This window comes from Apteryx rowi, unplaced genomic scaffold (assembly GCF_003343035.1).
Source record: "Apteryx rowi isolate R43461 unplaced genomic scaffold, aptRow1 scaffold_44, whole genome shotgun sequence".
In the NCBI taxonomy this organism is placed as follows: Eukaryota; Metazoa; Chordata; class Aves; order Apterygiformes; family Apterygidae; genus Apteryx; species Apteryx rowi.
This window is the reverse complement of record NW_020450694.1, coordinates 2,105,745-2,122,592: the sequence shown is the minus strand read 5'-3', so window position 1 is coordinate 2,122,592 and position 16,848 is coordinate 2,105,745. Positions and strand designations below refer to the sequence as shown.

Here is a 16,848-nt window from a genome sequence, read left to right as displayed (position 1 = left end):
CTCCCTCGCCCAGGGCGCGCAGCCCCAGGTACCACCGCCCAGGAGAGCTGGGGTCTGCAAAGGGCTCCCCTGAGACAGAAGGTCCCACCAGCCACCTGGGGGGAGGCGACAGACCAGTCTGACCTCCCCCAGGCTGGCTGCACAGATGTGGGCGATGGGGAGCGGAGAGGGGAGCCCCACCGGTCCCTCTCCTGCCCAGGAACCTGGAAATGCTGTAATCAACAGCTCGCTTTGCCAGATCTCACCACCCTGGGACAGCACTGCCTCCCGCAGAGTATCGTGACACCCCGGACGAAGTCAAACCAAGCCTGAACGAAAGGCTGTTGTTAGCACCATCGTTTATTTAGAGAGAGAGCACGTCCCTGGGCAGAGGCGCCCGCTGCTCCCATTGCGCAGCGCACGGCAGTACAAAGCAGCTCCGCGGGGAGCGAGCAACCAGCTCCGAACGAAGGTCACCTCGAAGCACGTCCCTTCTCCCACCAGAGCGTAACACCTTTCCCGGCCTAGAGCGAGGGGGGAACCACTCCATCGCCCAGGCAAAGCCAGGAGGAGACATGAGGTGTGCAGGAACCTTAGCAAAAGCCATTTCCAAGGGATCAGAGCAGCCAGCATGAAATCCAGGCAGTCTGTTAGGTCGGTGTCCAACGTCCATTTCACACGTTATTCCAAGGTGAAACATGGCTGTGTATTTTTACTTTTGGGGAACCTAGGGCTAGCAGAGAGTGATAAATACCCTGTTCACTCTCTACCTCTCCCTTATTTGCCTTTTCATAAGATTTCAGAACTTGCATCCCACATATTAGCCAGCACTTAGCCCAATTTATTAAAATTCAGACCTACCTGGRAACAGAAAGGAGAAAAAAAAAAAAAAATCCTCCAACACTATGGCCTTGCAGAGGATACTTTTTTCAGTGTGGTTCCCTCCCCTCCACTTATAAAATTTGTATAAAAATAAAAAAGCAGAACAATCCTTCATGATAAGATTAAGGTCCTTGATGTGTGACTCTGTTTCAACATGCCCAAGAACTGTCGAGCTTTCTCTTGCATGAAGAGTTGGTCTCGCGTTCCACCACAGGCCACGGCTTTCCAAGCTCTGGTCATCTGGGGAGGGAAAAGAAAGTACACTTACACCACAGTTAGGGGAGAGGAAGGGGCTGAGAGTCCTACTATATATGTCCTAGTGGGAGAGCTACAGCACTGAAATACCATTTCAAAACACAGGGGGGCAAAGAGAATGACAAACAAAAACCAAAAAAATGACTGAGACCCAGGGAAAATAAAACCTCTTGCTTAGGAATACCTGTCTCACAACGAGGAGACATTCACACACCACCAGTTACTGCATCTCAGCTGACAGGTGGTCTTGTCTAGCTAAGAGGGGTTACGTTCCCTAGTTTTTCAGGTAAGCACTCTATTTCTGGACTACCCAGGTACACTTGGAGGCTTTCACTCATGTGACTTCTGAGATGAAAACCCCAAAGTGCAAACCCACTAAGCTTCCTCATGCTGAATAAAGAGTCCAGAAGGATGGAAGGAGTTCAAGAACAGCTTTGGGTTTTTTCCTAAGCGGCTCAGTTCCTACAGGAGCTGCTCAGCCTCAGATCTTGAAGGGTTAGACGGGTCACAAAGACCATCCTTAACTGCAATTTGGTGCCTGTAGTTTCAGCAGGGCCCTGCAGAACACTGGAAAAGCTGTGAACCAGGAGTGCTTCAGTCGCTGCTTGGGGAAGGGGATCTCACGAGGTGCTCTGGCACGCTGGGAAAACCTATGGGAATCCTGATAGATGCAGCCAAAAGATACACAGTCCCCAGCACTGGAAATACCCTTTCACATGTACACCAAAGAACCAGAGCTCAAGGCGCAGTGTTTGCTAACATTAAAATGCCCCATACAGCCACAGCTTGGCAACTAGTGCTCTCTTGAGGGCTAATTCAGGTCCAGCCCACAGCTAAGGGGGTTCCTTAATAAATATCTGCCGCTGCCAGCAGCACCAGTCTGCTACCATAAATCCCAGAGCCCAGCAACACCACAGGCAGCTCTGTTGTCTTTGGGCGATGGGAGTTCACTGCACACCTGTACTGTCATCTTGCAGGCTGCCTTACTGTCACCATCAAGTCACTTCCAGAGCTTTACTTATATGGATCTATTAGCACTCAGAGCAACATGAACCTGCCTAGGACAGGAGGAGAGATGGAAGTGTTTAAGTAGGGTTTATGTTGAGAAGGGGAAGGAATTGCTTTGGCTGAGGATTACTTATTTGTCAGAAGAAAGAGCTTTTGCAATAGACAGCTCTAATCCAGAGATGGCTGGCACCCTCTTCATTGATGTGTTTAGCTGAAGACAGAGCTAAGGCTGCTTAGTGAAGACAACACTGCATCTAGGCCCTTCCTGGGATCTGAAAACACCAGCACAGTGCCTGCAGGTGCAGTTCCCCCACTTCAAGAAAAGCATGTGTTTCCATCTTCATGGGAGCTACCAGAGAGTTCCCATGACTTGGCCCAAGCAAACATTAGCAAAATCATGGTCCCCTTTCTCTAATCACCAAGGCAAGACACCACCAACCAAGGCAAGGATACACCCCTACTCATACACTCTGCCTGCAAATATAGCAAGTGGTAAAGATTTTAAACAGAGCACAATAAACCATTTATATCCCAGGGATCTTGAGGGTATTTTTAGGCTGCCGAGACCCCAGCACAACCCAGATGCAACAGCAGGGAGCCCAGGAACAGCATAGCTGCAAAAGCACCAAACTCAACAGGCCGTGCTTGAAATGTCAGTAAATACACTGGCACTGGATCAGTGACCAGCAGGATAAAGCCAGCCTGGGCTATCTATGCCCCACTGCCCTCACCACAACCTAGAAACACCCTGAAGATCACAGGGGTGGGAATGCCTTTTTGTTTGGCATTTTTGCAGCACCTCAGACTGCTGTGGGCAGAGAAACAAGAAGGATGAACCTCCTACTGCCCACCCAGGGAGTGCTCGCTGAGAAAAGGAAGGTTTACTTCACTGCTGGTCAATAGTCCAAATTCCCTGATGGGCTGGGACAAGATGCGATTCCCATGAGGAAATAGAGGCCAAACACAGTAAGCAGTTTCGCATCTTTGAGTCTCAGCAGAAGAGCAGGTTAGCAAGGAGAGGGGAAGGAGCTGTGGTATGACACTGCTGGCTGGGCATCTCCAAACCTGGATGCGAAGACAGCAGCCAGCCCTGGCAGTGCATGGACGCCCACATGGGAGCGCATTATGTTTCTCCAGGGCTGTGCCCCCTCTCTCGTCCTCCTGAGGAGGAACAGGGGTTGCACTGTCAGCTGCGCTCCTGATGGGGAGAGCAGTGGCTGCAGGGTTTACCGGTGCTGGTGGTCTGAAATGGCTTGGCATTTTCCTGTAGGACATTTTCTCTGGCTGCACTTGCACGAAGGCTCTATTGAGCAAACCGCTGTCGTTCTTCCTGCTCGAGGAGGAAAGGTTCAGGGATCTTGACAGGAAATTCACTGGCTGCAGTAAAGGGATAGAAAATTGTGTAAGCAAAAAAGCTGATATGTCCTACAGGGCTGCATAGTTGGCCTGGCCAGAAGGTCTAGCAAACAAATCCAGCCCTGCATCCACATCAACAAGTGGTGTTCAGAGGCAGCTGTAGGTGGCAAAGCTCCCACAGCTGCTTTGCACAGGGGTTCTTCAGAGAGCTTACTAACCTAATCAGCCTTGCAGGGAAAAGACATGCAGGCTATCATGTTAAAAGCAAGCAACTGTGCCCAAATGCAGCCTCTCCTTCCTCCCACAGACACAGAGGGCTGGTAAGATCTGGTTTTCTCACACCCRCACCCAACCTTGTCCAGGATAGCCTGGGAGCTCTGAGGATGAGAGCACATAAGGCTTCTCCTCCATCCTATAGGCCAAAAAACAGCTGGGCAGTGGTGAAGCCACAAGGGAATTTGCACCCTCTTCTGTGGTTTGAGTAACTTTTCATGGGCATTTCTATCCATCTGGAGTCTTTGCCCTTCAGGCTGTGATTTCCACCTGCAGCCCCCCAGCATGCCAGGGCTCTGGATTCAGCAGTCACTGTGTTAAGTTGCTGGGGGGGGAAAGCACAGCAAAAAAAGCTGATGCTTTTCTGCTGTTTTAATGGGGTCAAGTGACACAGAGAGAGATGACCCAGGCTCATCAATGTCAGCACATAAAAGCAGCAGTGGTGGTGGGTGGAAAACTGCAGCCAGACAGTGCTGGAAGGGCAGAACAAGCCATGGGACAGTGCAGCTGCCTTGGAATACTCTCAGGCACAGCCTGATGGTACAGAAAAGCTGCAGGTGAAAGGGGAGCAATCTACTTATTGCTCCCTCCCTCAAGGGCTCACCCACCCTCTGCAGCAACTCAACTCAGGGAGCTAACATGGTGAAGAACAAATTATCACTGCCTCCTCAGGATAGTGCTCTGCCAGGTCAGCTCCCTGAACCAGCCCCACRTTGTCAGGCAAGCAGCAGTGGTAGCGTTGCGATGGAGAGGGACAYGTTATATTTTCAGGGAGATGTTTGCTTTGGTATCAGAGCACAAGGCTTTTGTAAAGGCCCCTGATCTCCTCAACCACGTACAAAGCTTGACAGCAGCAAGAAGCTGAGCAGCAGGTTCTGTGGGCAACCAGGCAAGGGGGAGCAGTGGCTCATATTTGATACCAAGTCCATCTTGCTGCCCTCTGACCAATGGTTCCTTCCAAAAACCCAGCCTAAACTCCGAGGAAAGCCCTCTCCCCGCAGTTCCTCACTCTCCAAGAAGGCTGTGGAGGATCCTGAACAAGGATTACAGAACCAACCAGCCCAGATCCCTGCCCAGAGCTCCTTTGCCAAAAGAGCTCAACAAGTTCATCTCACACCTGCTGCAGCCAGCTCTACCCCTGCTCTGATCCCAGCATCCCTCACCTGGGCTCTTTTGAAACAGATTGTCTTGGGGAGAGCAGGCATATTTTGCTTTGCATCTTCATCCACAATATCCAGGGCCAGAGACTTTCGGACCTTCTTGATAGGACTCCTGCGCAGCTGGGGGACACAGAAACACAGTGTCAGCACAAATCAACTCAGCGAATTCTCACCGAAGGGCCCAAGGTGCACACCAAGCCCACATCACCCCTGGTCTGCATGGCATTAGCACCTCAGGAAGAAGAGGTGCTGCAGCCTTCACCACCACAGGGCAGAGCAGCTTCATTGCTCTCCCCCTAGCATCAAAAGCCATTGATTCAGAAGAGGAAGCCCCTCACATTAGGAAGAGAAGACCACATTACCAGTGGCAACTGAGCCAAGAGACTTAGTCTACCAGCCCACAGCCTCCTGGAAGCCCAACACATCACAGATGGTCCGAGTTCAACATGGGAATCTCCTGTATGCTATATACAGTATCTCCTAGCAGGGTCCCGAGTTCAGCATAAATCAGGATGCAGCCAGGAGTATTTCAAGCAGGTCTTAACCTCAGGCACACAAGAAGCCCCACTGATGAAAAGCCAGCAGTCACATGCCAACAGGCCCTTTGGGACCAGCAGCAGGACAAACACAACCAGCAAACACCCCTCAGCAACACAGGGCAGCCCAAAAGCAGGTACTGGACACAAGACCCGCTCACCCCTTGTTTCCTTTTCTGTTTCTCAGGCTTTACATCATCCTCTATGATCAATTCGATGCCAGCTTCACTTCGGAGCACCTCTTTCAAGTCTTCTTCCAGGTGAGGGGTCTGGGGCTGGAGTGAAGAGGGGAGGGACAGAGCATAAGACACTTAGTCAAGGATGAATACGAGGAGGAAGTATTCACTTCCCAGCAGGAAAAGGCATAACAAGATTTCTGCCAGCCTGACAGATTTACAGGTTCTCCAGGCATGAAGACACTCAACTCCAGATGCACCCCCAAGAGACCAGCATGAAGAGAAGGCCTTGGATACTGGAAACTGTCATGTCCACAGCACCCAGCTATGTCCACATTAGAGACCCAGTTCCACAAGGAGACCTAGGTATATTGTTTGCTTGCTTTTCCTCTAGGTCATCAACAGCCAAGTACTGCAGCCTGATCCAAAGGCAGTTTTTGAAGTTTTGGGCTGGTTTACAGAGCAGTTAAGAGTGCTGTGACTACTTACCATGACACATTCTTCATAATAAGGTCCCCTTCATCCCTCCCAGCTCAGCCCAGTACTACCAGACCGTACCACCCTACTACTGCCCAGCTCACAGCTCTGCTGCAACCTGTCCCATGTCCTATTGGATTCACTAAGGGTCCCAGGGAGTAAAGCACCAGCATCAGCAAGAGCAGGCTTGCCCAATACATACCAGGGGCCTAATTGGTCCATATTTCTCCAGGGCATTTTTGAAAGGTGTAGGGGTATGAGGAGTGTTGTCCACCACATACTTCTGATCTGGTGTGACAAACCTGGCAACAGAGAGAAGGAAAGACTAAGGATCGGATATGTGGTAACCCACAAAACCACCCTACGTCCTTCCAAGCCCTCTCATTACATGAGCCACCTGAGTTGTCTCACATAGCAACAGCAGGCGCCACCTGCCTGGCTGGACTGCTTCTGGGTGTGAGCAGGGTGAACAGGCACTGAAGAGCCTTTAGTGGTGGCAGCATCCTTCAGAAATGCCAGTCACACTGCTCCAATCTGCCAGCTGCCAAGCACCCTTGCTAGAAAATGGTATGGCAGCCCCGATGCAGGCAACATACAGCTCTGCAAGCCAGTGTTACTCTGCAATGCTTCTGCTGGCAGAGCTCTTCAGGTCCAACCTGAGCTTTGTGACAGTCACAGCTGGGCCAGCAGAAGTCCCCGGCACAGACACACCTGGAGCAGCCAAGCCAGTTCACACTGCCTGGTTGGGGGAGCTGCTCCAGGCAATACCAATGACAGAGCATTTTTTTCTAGCACAGCCAGTGTCCCCGAACACTGTGCTGCTGCAGTGTAGTGACACACGGCAACAGGTCCACCAGCAAAGCACTCCCTGTTCAGGCCACCCTCTCCAGCCTCTGTCTCATATGATGGTGGTCATTTGGCAGCAGCCCCAGTCAGATGGGACATTTGTTACCTGCAGCTCAGAGAGGAGCTGTCTTTGGGGGCCACACTGATTTAAGGAAATCCCCAGCCCTGCCCTTCTTTCAGTAGTGCCAGTGCAAATACTGGGGAAGCTATACTTGAATTGGGCTGGAGAGCTCACCTAGCTAAGAAAATGCACAGATTTGATTTCACAGCAGGTGATCTTAACTCAGATCAGTTCCTGAACCCATCTCTAGCCTGGCCCACAAACAGTTGCGTGATGGGGACTGCAGGACTGCTCCCAAAGGCAACACAGCTTCCGATGTCCCTGCAAAGGTGACCAATTCCATCCACCCTTGGGGATCCAAGAGGAGGCTTGTGCCCCCAGCCCTGGCCACGTGCAAAAGGCACACGGTGGCGTTAGGGAGATGCATATTCTGTTGCTCAGTTAAACAGACTTTCACTTGCACTTACAGCTTTGCCCTGCGTGTTTTAGACACTCTGACTTCTCCTRTCAGCTGGCTTCCTCAGTGCAATTTAAGCAGCATTTTAAGGGGACAGTTTGCTGCTGAAGGCACAGCCCAGCACAGCCACCAGACAAATGGAGCTACCAGTTATCCTGTGTGGAAAGGATGCCGCTCAGGTGGGGACAAGTGAGGAGGAACAGGAGAAAGAAAGGACTTACGCTGAGTTTTTCTGGAGCAGCGGGGTCTTGTCCCTGTGCAGAGGGGTGGTGACAATCACCTTTTGACTGCACACAGGTGTGGAGGTCAGAGATGGGTTCTCCAGTTCCAGAGTATCCTGTTTGGTCCAGAAGTTTAAGAACTGGCCAGGACAGGAAGGAAAGAGGAGAGCACACTTAGTCTTAAGCTTTCCCAGCACGTTATCACAAGTATCACCTTTTCATAAATAAGGAGAAAAACCTGGTGTAGGGACAATCCTCTCAGCTTACCAACRCTCAGCAACTTGAGGGGAGTCTGTCCTACTACAAATGAACTAGGATGACTCCTACTGTGGATATAGTCTTGTTTATGGGCACATACATGAAAGTTGCAGGAAGGTGCCTCACCACCTATGGAGTTTACTCCCTTCCCATAACAAACCAGCTGGTGTGACTACAGTCAGATACAGAGTGGGAGGGAAGTCTCTGCTTGCACTGGTCCAGAGAAGGCCTAAGTGGTGAAGATGGGGAGGAAGGTTACTGTCACCCCACCTAAAGATCTACTCCAACCTCAGATTAACAAACCTGAAAGTCTAAGCAACATGACAGTTTAGATTCTGTACAATTGCCAAGTTTTGTACCAAGTTGTCYTCAACCTAAATCATGAGAAAACCACAAACTGTCTTATCTCTGCTAGGGCTTTACTTCATGACAGTTAATAAATGATACAGCTTTACTCCTACAAGAAACAAGGTTCATATCCAAGAACCTGTCAGGGGAGAACAGCTGTTTTTATTACATTCACCAGTGGTTGGAGTTCAGTCTGAGACACAGGATATGCACTTTGTTTTCTCAGACTCACTCCAGGCATTTCAAGCCTTCACACTCTGCAGAACTGCATGTTTCAGGTCACATGCCCAAATCCTGGTTCTTGCTGGCCTCACATCCGAGATCCACTAGAACCCTCCCACATGCCACCCAGAGCTGCAGAAACACAGCAGAAATACTGAAAGGCTCAGCCAGTGGCATAGGGAGATGGGGTGAGAACGGCAGAGCAGGCTGCAGGAACTGCGCTGGAGGACACAGCAGTGCAGCAGGCTTTATTCTGTTTACAGACAGAACTCCATCATGTCAATGTATGAGGCATCAGGTGGTTTGAACACCACGGTGCTCCAGCAAGATGTATGTTGCGAGATCGTGTGTGTGTGTGTGTGTGTGTGTGTGTGTGTGTGTGTGTGTGTGTGTGTGTGTGTTGGGGGGGGCATTATGGCAGTGGATGACAGAGACAGAAAGATCCTGGGTCTGCACCTTGTCTCAGCAGAGAGGGACACATACCCAGTGCACTGGCATTGCCTCATTCAAGGGAATAGAAACTGAAAGCTGGCAGAGTTGGTGGGAACACACAGCATTAAGGCGAGTAGATAAAGCACTGGCATTCTTAGTAGTTCACAAACTCACTCAAGCAGAGGGGCACAGAGTGGCCTCTGCCATTGCTCCGTACCTGGGACGGGGAGAAAGGCAATGTCTTCACAGGGGTGCTCTTGGGTGTCATGCTGTTGCAGGAGTCAAGGAAGGAAAGGCTGGTGCTGGTGGTGTTCTCTGTAACAGGAGAGAGGGAGATCTTCCTCTTCTTCTGCCTCTTCAGCACGGAGGGCGGTGTGCCAAAGCTCACCTCCGCGTGCGGGGAGATAGGGATGAGCTCTCCCTTGCTGCTCTTGCTGAGGTCAGAGATGGTGTGGCCGTCCAGGCGGTACTCGGTCACATTAGGTAGGGATGAAGCTGGCTTGCTGGGCGTTTGCCTCACGGGGCTGTTGCTGCTACTGCTGCTGCCGGCAGAAGGATCCTCAGGCAGGTCAAACTGGGTAAGATCACACCACCCATCTGGGTCCTGCACACAAGAGCAACCATCAGAAACAGCCCAGGAAGGAAGGCAGAGTAGTTTGAATGGTGCACAGGCAGAGACTAACTGCAGGGTGGGAAGGGGGGGTGACATAACTGGGTCTGTGAGAAGCCTGGCTAAAGAACAGCTCGAGCCTCCCCTCTCCTTTGCTGTCAGCACAGCTGAGAAGCAGACCAGGGAACTGATCCAGCTGAAAGCTGTTGTTTGTGCGTAGGGCAGTTTTCTTTCTTTATGCCAGACCAGTTCCCCCATTCAGGGCACAGCACAGCTGCACAAACAGCTGCACCAGAACACAGAAAGGACAAAACAAAACACGGTCTGTCACCAAACACCAAACCACAGTCCCAGGCACACCAGTGCAGGTGGTCATAAGGCCCTGCTGTAAAGTGCACGTCTGAAAGCAGATTAAAAAATAACCAGACCAGTTCAGATGCCCAGCACAGCTCAACCCCATCAATACCCAAAGTATCAGCAGGCCTCTAAGGACCCACAGATGGGCCATTAAACCCTTGAGGACAGAGTCTCTGTCCTCCCACACACATGCAAAGTGAATGTTTCACAGATAATCAGCTCAGAAGCTCCCCAGCCAGGCTGGGGGTTGCAGAGACATTTCCCTCTAAAGGCAGCCAAGTGCTCTGGTTATATATTTAACTGGAGGCTAATCTAAAGGAATCCACGCAGGAGAAAGCCCTCCTACCATCACAGCCCTTACCGCTCACAGCAGCTCAGGATGGACTCAGCAGCACAAGCTGTGAGAACAGGGACACAGGACTGAGACTTTCTGAAATATCAGGAGACTTGCCTATGCACAGGGAGCCTGCACACCTTGGAGAGCCTTGCCCTGCTGCTGCTGCCAAAATTCAACCCAGATTCCCAGTTCTGGACAGTCTCCCTGGCACACCTAGGTCACCCCAGGGACCTCAGCACCACTTTACTGGAGCAGAGTTATTAGTTTCATGAAGCTATCTCCACTGAAAGCCACAGGTGGCCTCACCCCAATACAGAGGCATCTGTCCTGCATGCTACAAGTGGACCTGGCCCACTCTCAACCTGTCCTATTCCATCCCACAACAGGAAGGGGAATAAGGGAAAGCCCCACGAGCATGGGCCTGGACCTTTAGCAAGGGGACAGCTGGGGACACTCCTACACCCTATCTGATAAAGGAGGACTCAAGACCAGGTTTGCCAGCAGCAACAACCTCACACGCAACCTGAGCCCTTGCACCAGAACACCTAGGGGAATTTGCAGGCTCAAAGCAATACTGGCACAGCTGGGAAGGCCTAATCCACCTATCGAAAAGAGGCAGTGGGAAGTCACAACTCAGCCAGAGATCCATCCCTCCCCAGGAAACCTATGGCAGTAAGTTCACTCAAGGGAAAGGGCTGGGCGGATCAGGTCCTACGGCCTCCCTACATTAGCAGAGGAGCATGGGTTCATTCCTTACAGACTCTATCATGTCCAGAGCTTCATTGAAGGCTGGCACCGATGTTGGACACAAATAGTTGGCAGCTTCGACAACCCATTTGTACGGTGACGTGACATATGTCGAGGCATCCTCAGGCACCACGTCGTCTGGGGTCCCCTCAGTGTTATGCTCTGCCAGTTCAGCAGCTGGCAGCTCCGAGGGTAACTCCTGCAGGCCTGTCACTTCCTCATCACTGGCATCCTCTTCTTTTATTTCAGAGATATCAACTGGCCAGTTTGGCAGGACATTCTTCTCCCGAACAACAAAGACAAAGTCCAGCGATTAACAGAAACCAAGGCAGCAAGGTCAAGCCCTGGGGACAAGAAGCAAGGATCCCTGGACACATTCAGCTCCTCCTGCTTTCCTTCCCTTCTGTCTGGCTTTTCTTACATCCCCATTCTCCCTCACTGCTCTGTCTCATACACCATCTGAGGAAGGAGTCTGTGCAACATAATGGGCACAGGAGTCTTTAATTAAAGATTTCAGTGTAACAGTACACCAGGAGGAAGCTGAATGAAAGCTGAGCAGGTAGCACTAATTCTGCATTTCCTACTTTCCAAGAGCCCGCTTTTGAAAAATCACGTTTTCTTCACACAGATAATTGCATTTATTTCCCCTCTTTCCTTTTTTAATGGGAGGAAACACAATACCTCTCCCACCATGATCCCAGATACTGCACTGTCTGGAGCAGCCTCCCTCTCCCGCAGGCAACAGATCTTCAGACCCTAGCACAGATGACACTGTGGCTGGGAAGATAACAGCACTACCAGACTGCTGTTCTCCATGGGGTGACACACACAGGCACACATTATACCTCTACCTCCTGGAGGAAGAGGTCTCCCAAGAGTTAAGTATCTTGGAAAAGGYTGGGGGAAGGCACAGACTTCCTATCTAGACACCTGGCTGTGGCAAAGGCAGCAGAAGGATGGATGACAGACCCCATCTGGACACTGCAAATGTGTTGGTACAGTACCTGGCACTCAGCCCTCGTTTGACTCTGGTCCTCCTTGCCGTCCACCTCCACCAGCAAGTACAGCGACTTGGACTCTTTTGCTTCATTGAGGAAACCTCCCGTGTCCACCTTCCGCTTGATGGTGGAGTTCCAGTGGTTCTTCACAGCATTGTCAGTCCTGCAGAGAAAGAGGAAGGAAACAGAAACCACCATTAACAGTGGTGAACTGCTGGCAGTTTCTACACACTCCCCAACCCCATCGTGTGGGCCCAACACATGGATCTCCACAGCCCTCCCAGCCGTGAAGGTACCAGTGAGCAAAGAGGCCCTACCTCCCAGGCAGCAGCTTGGCAATCTCAGCCCAGCGATTCCCCAGGACCTTGTGGGCCTCAAAAATGATGCGATCCTCCTCCTCCGTCCATGAGGACTTCTTCACCTCTGGGTTCAGGTGGTTATGCCAGCGTTCCCGGCACTGCTTTCCTAACCGCCCTTTCAGGTGCTTGGCTATCAGAGTCCATTGCTTGGTGCCATATTTTTTAACCAGTTCAATTACCTTTAAAGAGGGGGGAGGGGGTAGAAAATAAGGAAATGGAACATAGGAGTGGAGGGTCAGTACAGCCATCTTCGGGTTTTGCTCTTCACCTCTGCTGGGACCAGGTAAGGGCAGAGAGAAAAGGCSCCCACTCATGAGAAAATGCTGCAGAGATCCAACACTGTCAGTCAGCTGTACCTCCACTTGCGCGAGCAATGATTCAGACAGATTTCTGAAAAAGGCCATTTCCATGCAGCCATTTTGCTGCAGGACTTCTGTGAACGTAGATGACCGCTCACAGAGAACACAGTTGGAGACTGCCAGGTGCACTGGGTGCAGAGGGGCCCAGATTTAAAAACACGTGCCCATTTCTGAACAAGTATCAAGTCCCACATGCTCCAAGGCTCCTCCTGCCCTCGCTTCTACTGGGAATTTGGCTGCATGAGATCAGTCCCCRTCCACTCAGTACTGCTCTGCCTGCCAGGACAAGGGGGGTCTCCCTGTAACGGAGGGTGTTACGCCTCGGACATGCCAAGGGCTGCAGCTCCATGCCCTGCTAGCACCAGGATGCACAGTGCAAGCTCCAAAGCAGAAATGAGCAATATTCTCCTCGGAACCATCCACTCCACCACTTCCCCTTCACCCAGGACTTTGTCACTTCTGCCCATGGATCAGTGCAAATGCTTATGGGCAGGGAACCTGTTCTGAGCCCCCTGCAATATGTCCACGGCACTGTCAGGACAAATCACTACAATGTAACCTGCTGCCTGCAATGTTCAGCAGCAACCCCTCCCCTGCCAAAGGCTTAGAGAGGAGTCTGGAGGGCTCACAAAGAGCATTTCCATCCTGCCCAGCGTGTTTGGCCGAAAGGCACTGGTAGCCARGGGATTCACTGACCGCACTCACAGGGCTCTTGGTGTGTACCAGACAAGGAAGTCCCTGCTGCTTACTACCAAGTGCAGTGAAACGGACCAAAAACGTCAAACTGGCATGGTCCAAGGAGCCAGAGAGCTTGCAGGTGCGATCAGGACATGCAAAGGGGAGCTGCAGAGGGAAAGGGGGGCAGGCAGCAATTGCTCTGCTGCAGGGAGGTGGAAGGGCATCATGACAAGTTTCCCTGGGACATGCTCGACATAACACATAGATGGGAGGCCTGAGGGGCAGATGGGACCGTAACAGCCCATCACCCAAGCAAAAGGGAGAGAAAGGAGGGAGTGGGAGTGTTACAGGGAACTAGACAAACTAGGAAACTTTGGGGCAGAAAACACGTGACATGGGAAATTCATTCCAGCTTTTCTCAAGCATGTCAAGGTGATGTCTCTATCCAAACCAGTTCCTTTCAGCTCACTCTGGAATCAGCAGAGAGAAACAGGGTCTCAGTAGTCACAATCCACCCAGCCTATTTCAGATGTCTACTTTAGACTGTCTACTGTGGCACAGGAAAAGCCTTTTTATTTTCTATTGTGTCCACAGACAGCTCAGGCAAAGAGATCTACAGGCAGATGGATGAATTCCCCATTCTGCTCTCTCCCTTGCCAGCCCACTACAGCAGTGCTGATGAGGYCCTGACTTGCCTCAGCTCATTACAGCTGCGGCTGCATTAGGCTGCTCAGAGCAGTCCAGAGTTCTGCTCCCGGGGGAAACAACCAATAGAAAGAATTGCACAGTTTACAAGAAAAGACTTGAGGGTCTGACACCTCCATCGTCTCCACAGATGACCACACTCCAGTGCTCAGATCCTGCCCTTCCACAGCTTACCTTCTGGTCTTCCTCTTTGGTCCAAGGGCCCTTAACCAAGTCTGGATTCAACACCCTCAGCCACCGGTACTGACACTGCTGATCATTGTGATTCTGGGAGGAGGAATCAGAATACCTTGCATTAGACTGGAGGCTTCAAGAGCCTCTATGGCAACAGCAGTCCCCACATGCACATCTCGACAGTAGGGGACAGGCTGTCCCATGGAAAACCTGCAGAAGCACATGGAGAATACATACTATAGGCTAGGGCACTGGACATGGAGGATAGAGACAGGAGCCCCGATTTCTCATCCCAGCTCCAACAGACTCACCCTTAAACATCCTTTGTGAAAGAAGGATGTATTCCTGCCCTGAGAGAACACTGTTTTCGTAATTGCAAACTGGAGCTGCAGTCACAAACCAGAGTCCCACTGCACAAACTGCTGCACAAACACAGATCACTAGTGCACCGAGCACAAGAAGCAACAGGCATACACCAAGATTCCCAACTGGGCAAGGGTTCACTTACAGGAAAGTGACTGGCCAGGAACTTCCAGTCATTCTGCCCATAATGTCTCACTAGCATCTTCAGCTGCTCATCCTGCAAAGAATAACGACATCTACTTTCACATACGCTGAGGCAATAGATGCCACAGGCATGCCCAGGTCCAATGGCATCAAGAAAAGGAGCATGATCTTTTGATCTGTCAAGAAGTTTTTTGTCATTCTACATCTTGGGAGGAAGGCAGCTCATGCTGTCCTTTAGCAGCACTCCAGTGTGTGGACTGCTTGGTCCAAGGCTTTGTACAAGGAGCAGCTTGTACAGTGAGGTATAACACAAAAGCTCTGCTGCTGTGGTCACATTCAGGCCTATCTCAGTTCTGTTCTAGTACAGTGAAACTGTACTGTGCAGCCAGGGCTACCTGCTTATCCAGTCCCAGCACATCCCTGACCAGACAGCCCGTCTTCAACTCAACCACTGCTTTTGCTGTCTAAGTGCATCACTGCTAACCTGGTAGTCTACTGCCTTTCAGTACTGATGAGCCCTTATAGCACTTCTTTCAAAAACCGCACATTTCCGCTACTCTTACAGATCAGGCAAAGTCTGCCACAGGCCGGCTTGCCCATGTGCTCCGGCTGGGCAAAGAGGTAACAAACAATTCCCTGCCCAACATGAGCCCAAGAGGCTTTGATCTCTGCACAAAGACCGCTCTTACTCAGTGTTCAAACCCCAGGGGAGATAGGATATTTTGTAGTTCTCACACAGAATGAAGATTCAGAGGAACTGGGAGGAGGGCAGAGAACATACCGACTAATTTCAGGCTCTCAGCCAGGATGACTAAACCATGATCCCAACACTCTCAGTGCTACAGAAAAGGGAGGGCATCTCCACAGTGTGATTCAGCTCACCAAGGCCTCAGCCATCCTCTGGAACCGCCTGTGGCTTACTAGAGAGCCTYACACACTAGATACCTAAGCTGAAATGGTCTGAGCTCCCACTCTCCAGCTACACTTCAGACTCACCTGAAACTCCTTTCTTACTAAGATCTCAGCTCAAGCCAGCAAAACAGACCCATGGCCTTTCCAGTAGCAAGACAAGACACGAGGGGATGTTGTGGCCACTCAGCAAGGACTTGGATGGCAGCACCCAACCCTCAGGTGCCATGCCAGAGGCCAGGGACAGCCTCTTCTCCCAGCTGCTAATGGATATGATAAACGAATTTCCTCAACACATACCATCGGCCTTCTTCCATGTGTCCAGTTGTTCTCCTACAGCTTATCTGTGCCAGATGAAGTCACTGAGGTGCCTCCAAACAACCACAGCATCTGCAACCCTCCCCAGAAACATCTGCTCTCAGCAAGTGCCAGGCTTTCACTCACCTCCTCTTGAGTCCATCTGACTTTGCACCTGCTGTCCCGCTGTTCTGACACATCCGAGTCGGTATCCTGGTAATGCAAATCATCTTGGTCCTCACTAAAGAATTAAATAAACAAAGATTATTATTTCCTCCTCCAATAAAGATGCAGCAGAGGGAGCAACCTCCACAGTGGAGCGCAGAACTCTAGATCTACAGTCGTCCCCGTGCTGAATCCCAATGCCTCACAGACACAAACTCAGACACAGGAGGCTTAAAGGGGGCCCTCGGCTTTGTAATCTTGGTGTGTGCTAGCAATTTCTATGCCGCCAAGGGAGCGGGAGAAGGAGCATTTCTCTTGATCTCTGCTAGCTTCTTTCCCTCTGGGAGGACCTTGCGTCCAGGGGCTGGCACTACTGCCCCTCGTTACAGATCATCAGTCTCCTTCCTTGACCGCTGGCATAAACAAAAGAGATGAGAAAAGGAGGGGAAGCCAGTCGGAGAACAACTCACCGAGAGCAAAACGGTTTGGAAGGGCCCAGGGAAGCTCTCAGCCGGGTGTCCGGGGTGAGGTTTCGAGGGGGAGGCCACCCACACCACGCGGCAGGGACCCCAGCGAGCACATCCCACCAGGCCTGCGCCCCGGTAACAGCAGGGCGACGCGGGGCCCCTTCCCCCGTTCCGCCCGCCCGCCCGGCCGCCCCGGCTCGCCGGCCGCGAGGCCCTCGGCACCGGCGACTCC

The 16,848-nt window shown here is 51.5% G+C and overlaps 1 protein-coding gene across 1 annotated transcript in view; it reads right to left on the bottom strand.

Moving 5' to 3' along the window:
- Positions 1 to 338: 338 nt before the first annotated feature.
- Positions 339 to 16,848, bottom strand: part of MYBL2 (MYB proto-oncogene like 2) — a 20,077-nt gene continuing 3,567 nt past the window's right edge. Inside the window, exons 2-15 of the mRNA XM_026076803.1 lie at positions 16,620 to 16,741; positions 16,132 to 16,225; positions 14,780 to 14,851; positions 14,272 to 14,364; positions 12,314 to 12,534; positions 12,003 to 12,159; positions 11,009 to 11,278; positions 9,165 to 9,551; positions 7,688 to 7,827; positions 6,305 to 6,404; positions 5,611 to 5,724; positions 4,917 to 5,033; positions 3,355 to 3,501; positions 339 to 1,101 (exon numbers count right to left, since the gene is read on the bottom strand). Of these exons, the coding sequence (XP_025932588.1) occupies positions 973 to 1,101; positions 3,355 to 3,501; positions 4,917 to 5,033; positions 5,611 to 5,724; positions 6,305 to 6,404; positions 7,688 to 7,827; positions 9,165 to 9,551; positions 11,009 to 11,278; positions 12,003 to 12,159; positions 12,314 to 12,534; positions 14,272 to 14,364; positions 14,780 to 14,851; positions 16,132 to 16,225; positions 16,620 to 16,741 (2,163 nt within the window). The 3' untranslated portion in view covers positions 339 to 972. The remainder of the gene's footprint in view (positions 1,102 to 3,354; positions 3,502 to 4,916; positions 5,034 to 5,610; positions 5,725 to 6,304; positions 6,405 to 7,687; positions 7,828 to 9,164; positions 9,552 to 11,008; positions 11,279 to 12,002; positions 12,160 to 12,313; positions 12,535 to 14,271; positions 14,365 to 14,779; positions 14,852 to 16,131; positions 16,226 to 16,619; positions 16,742 to 16,848) is intronic.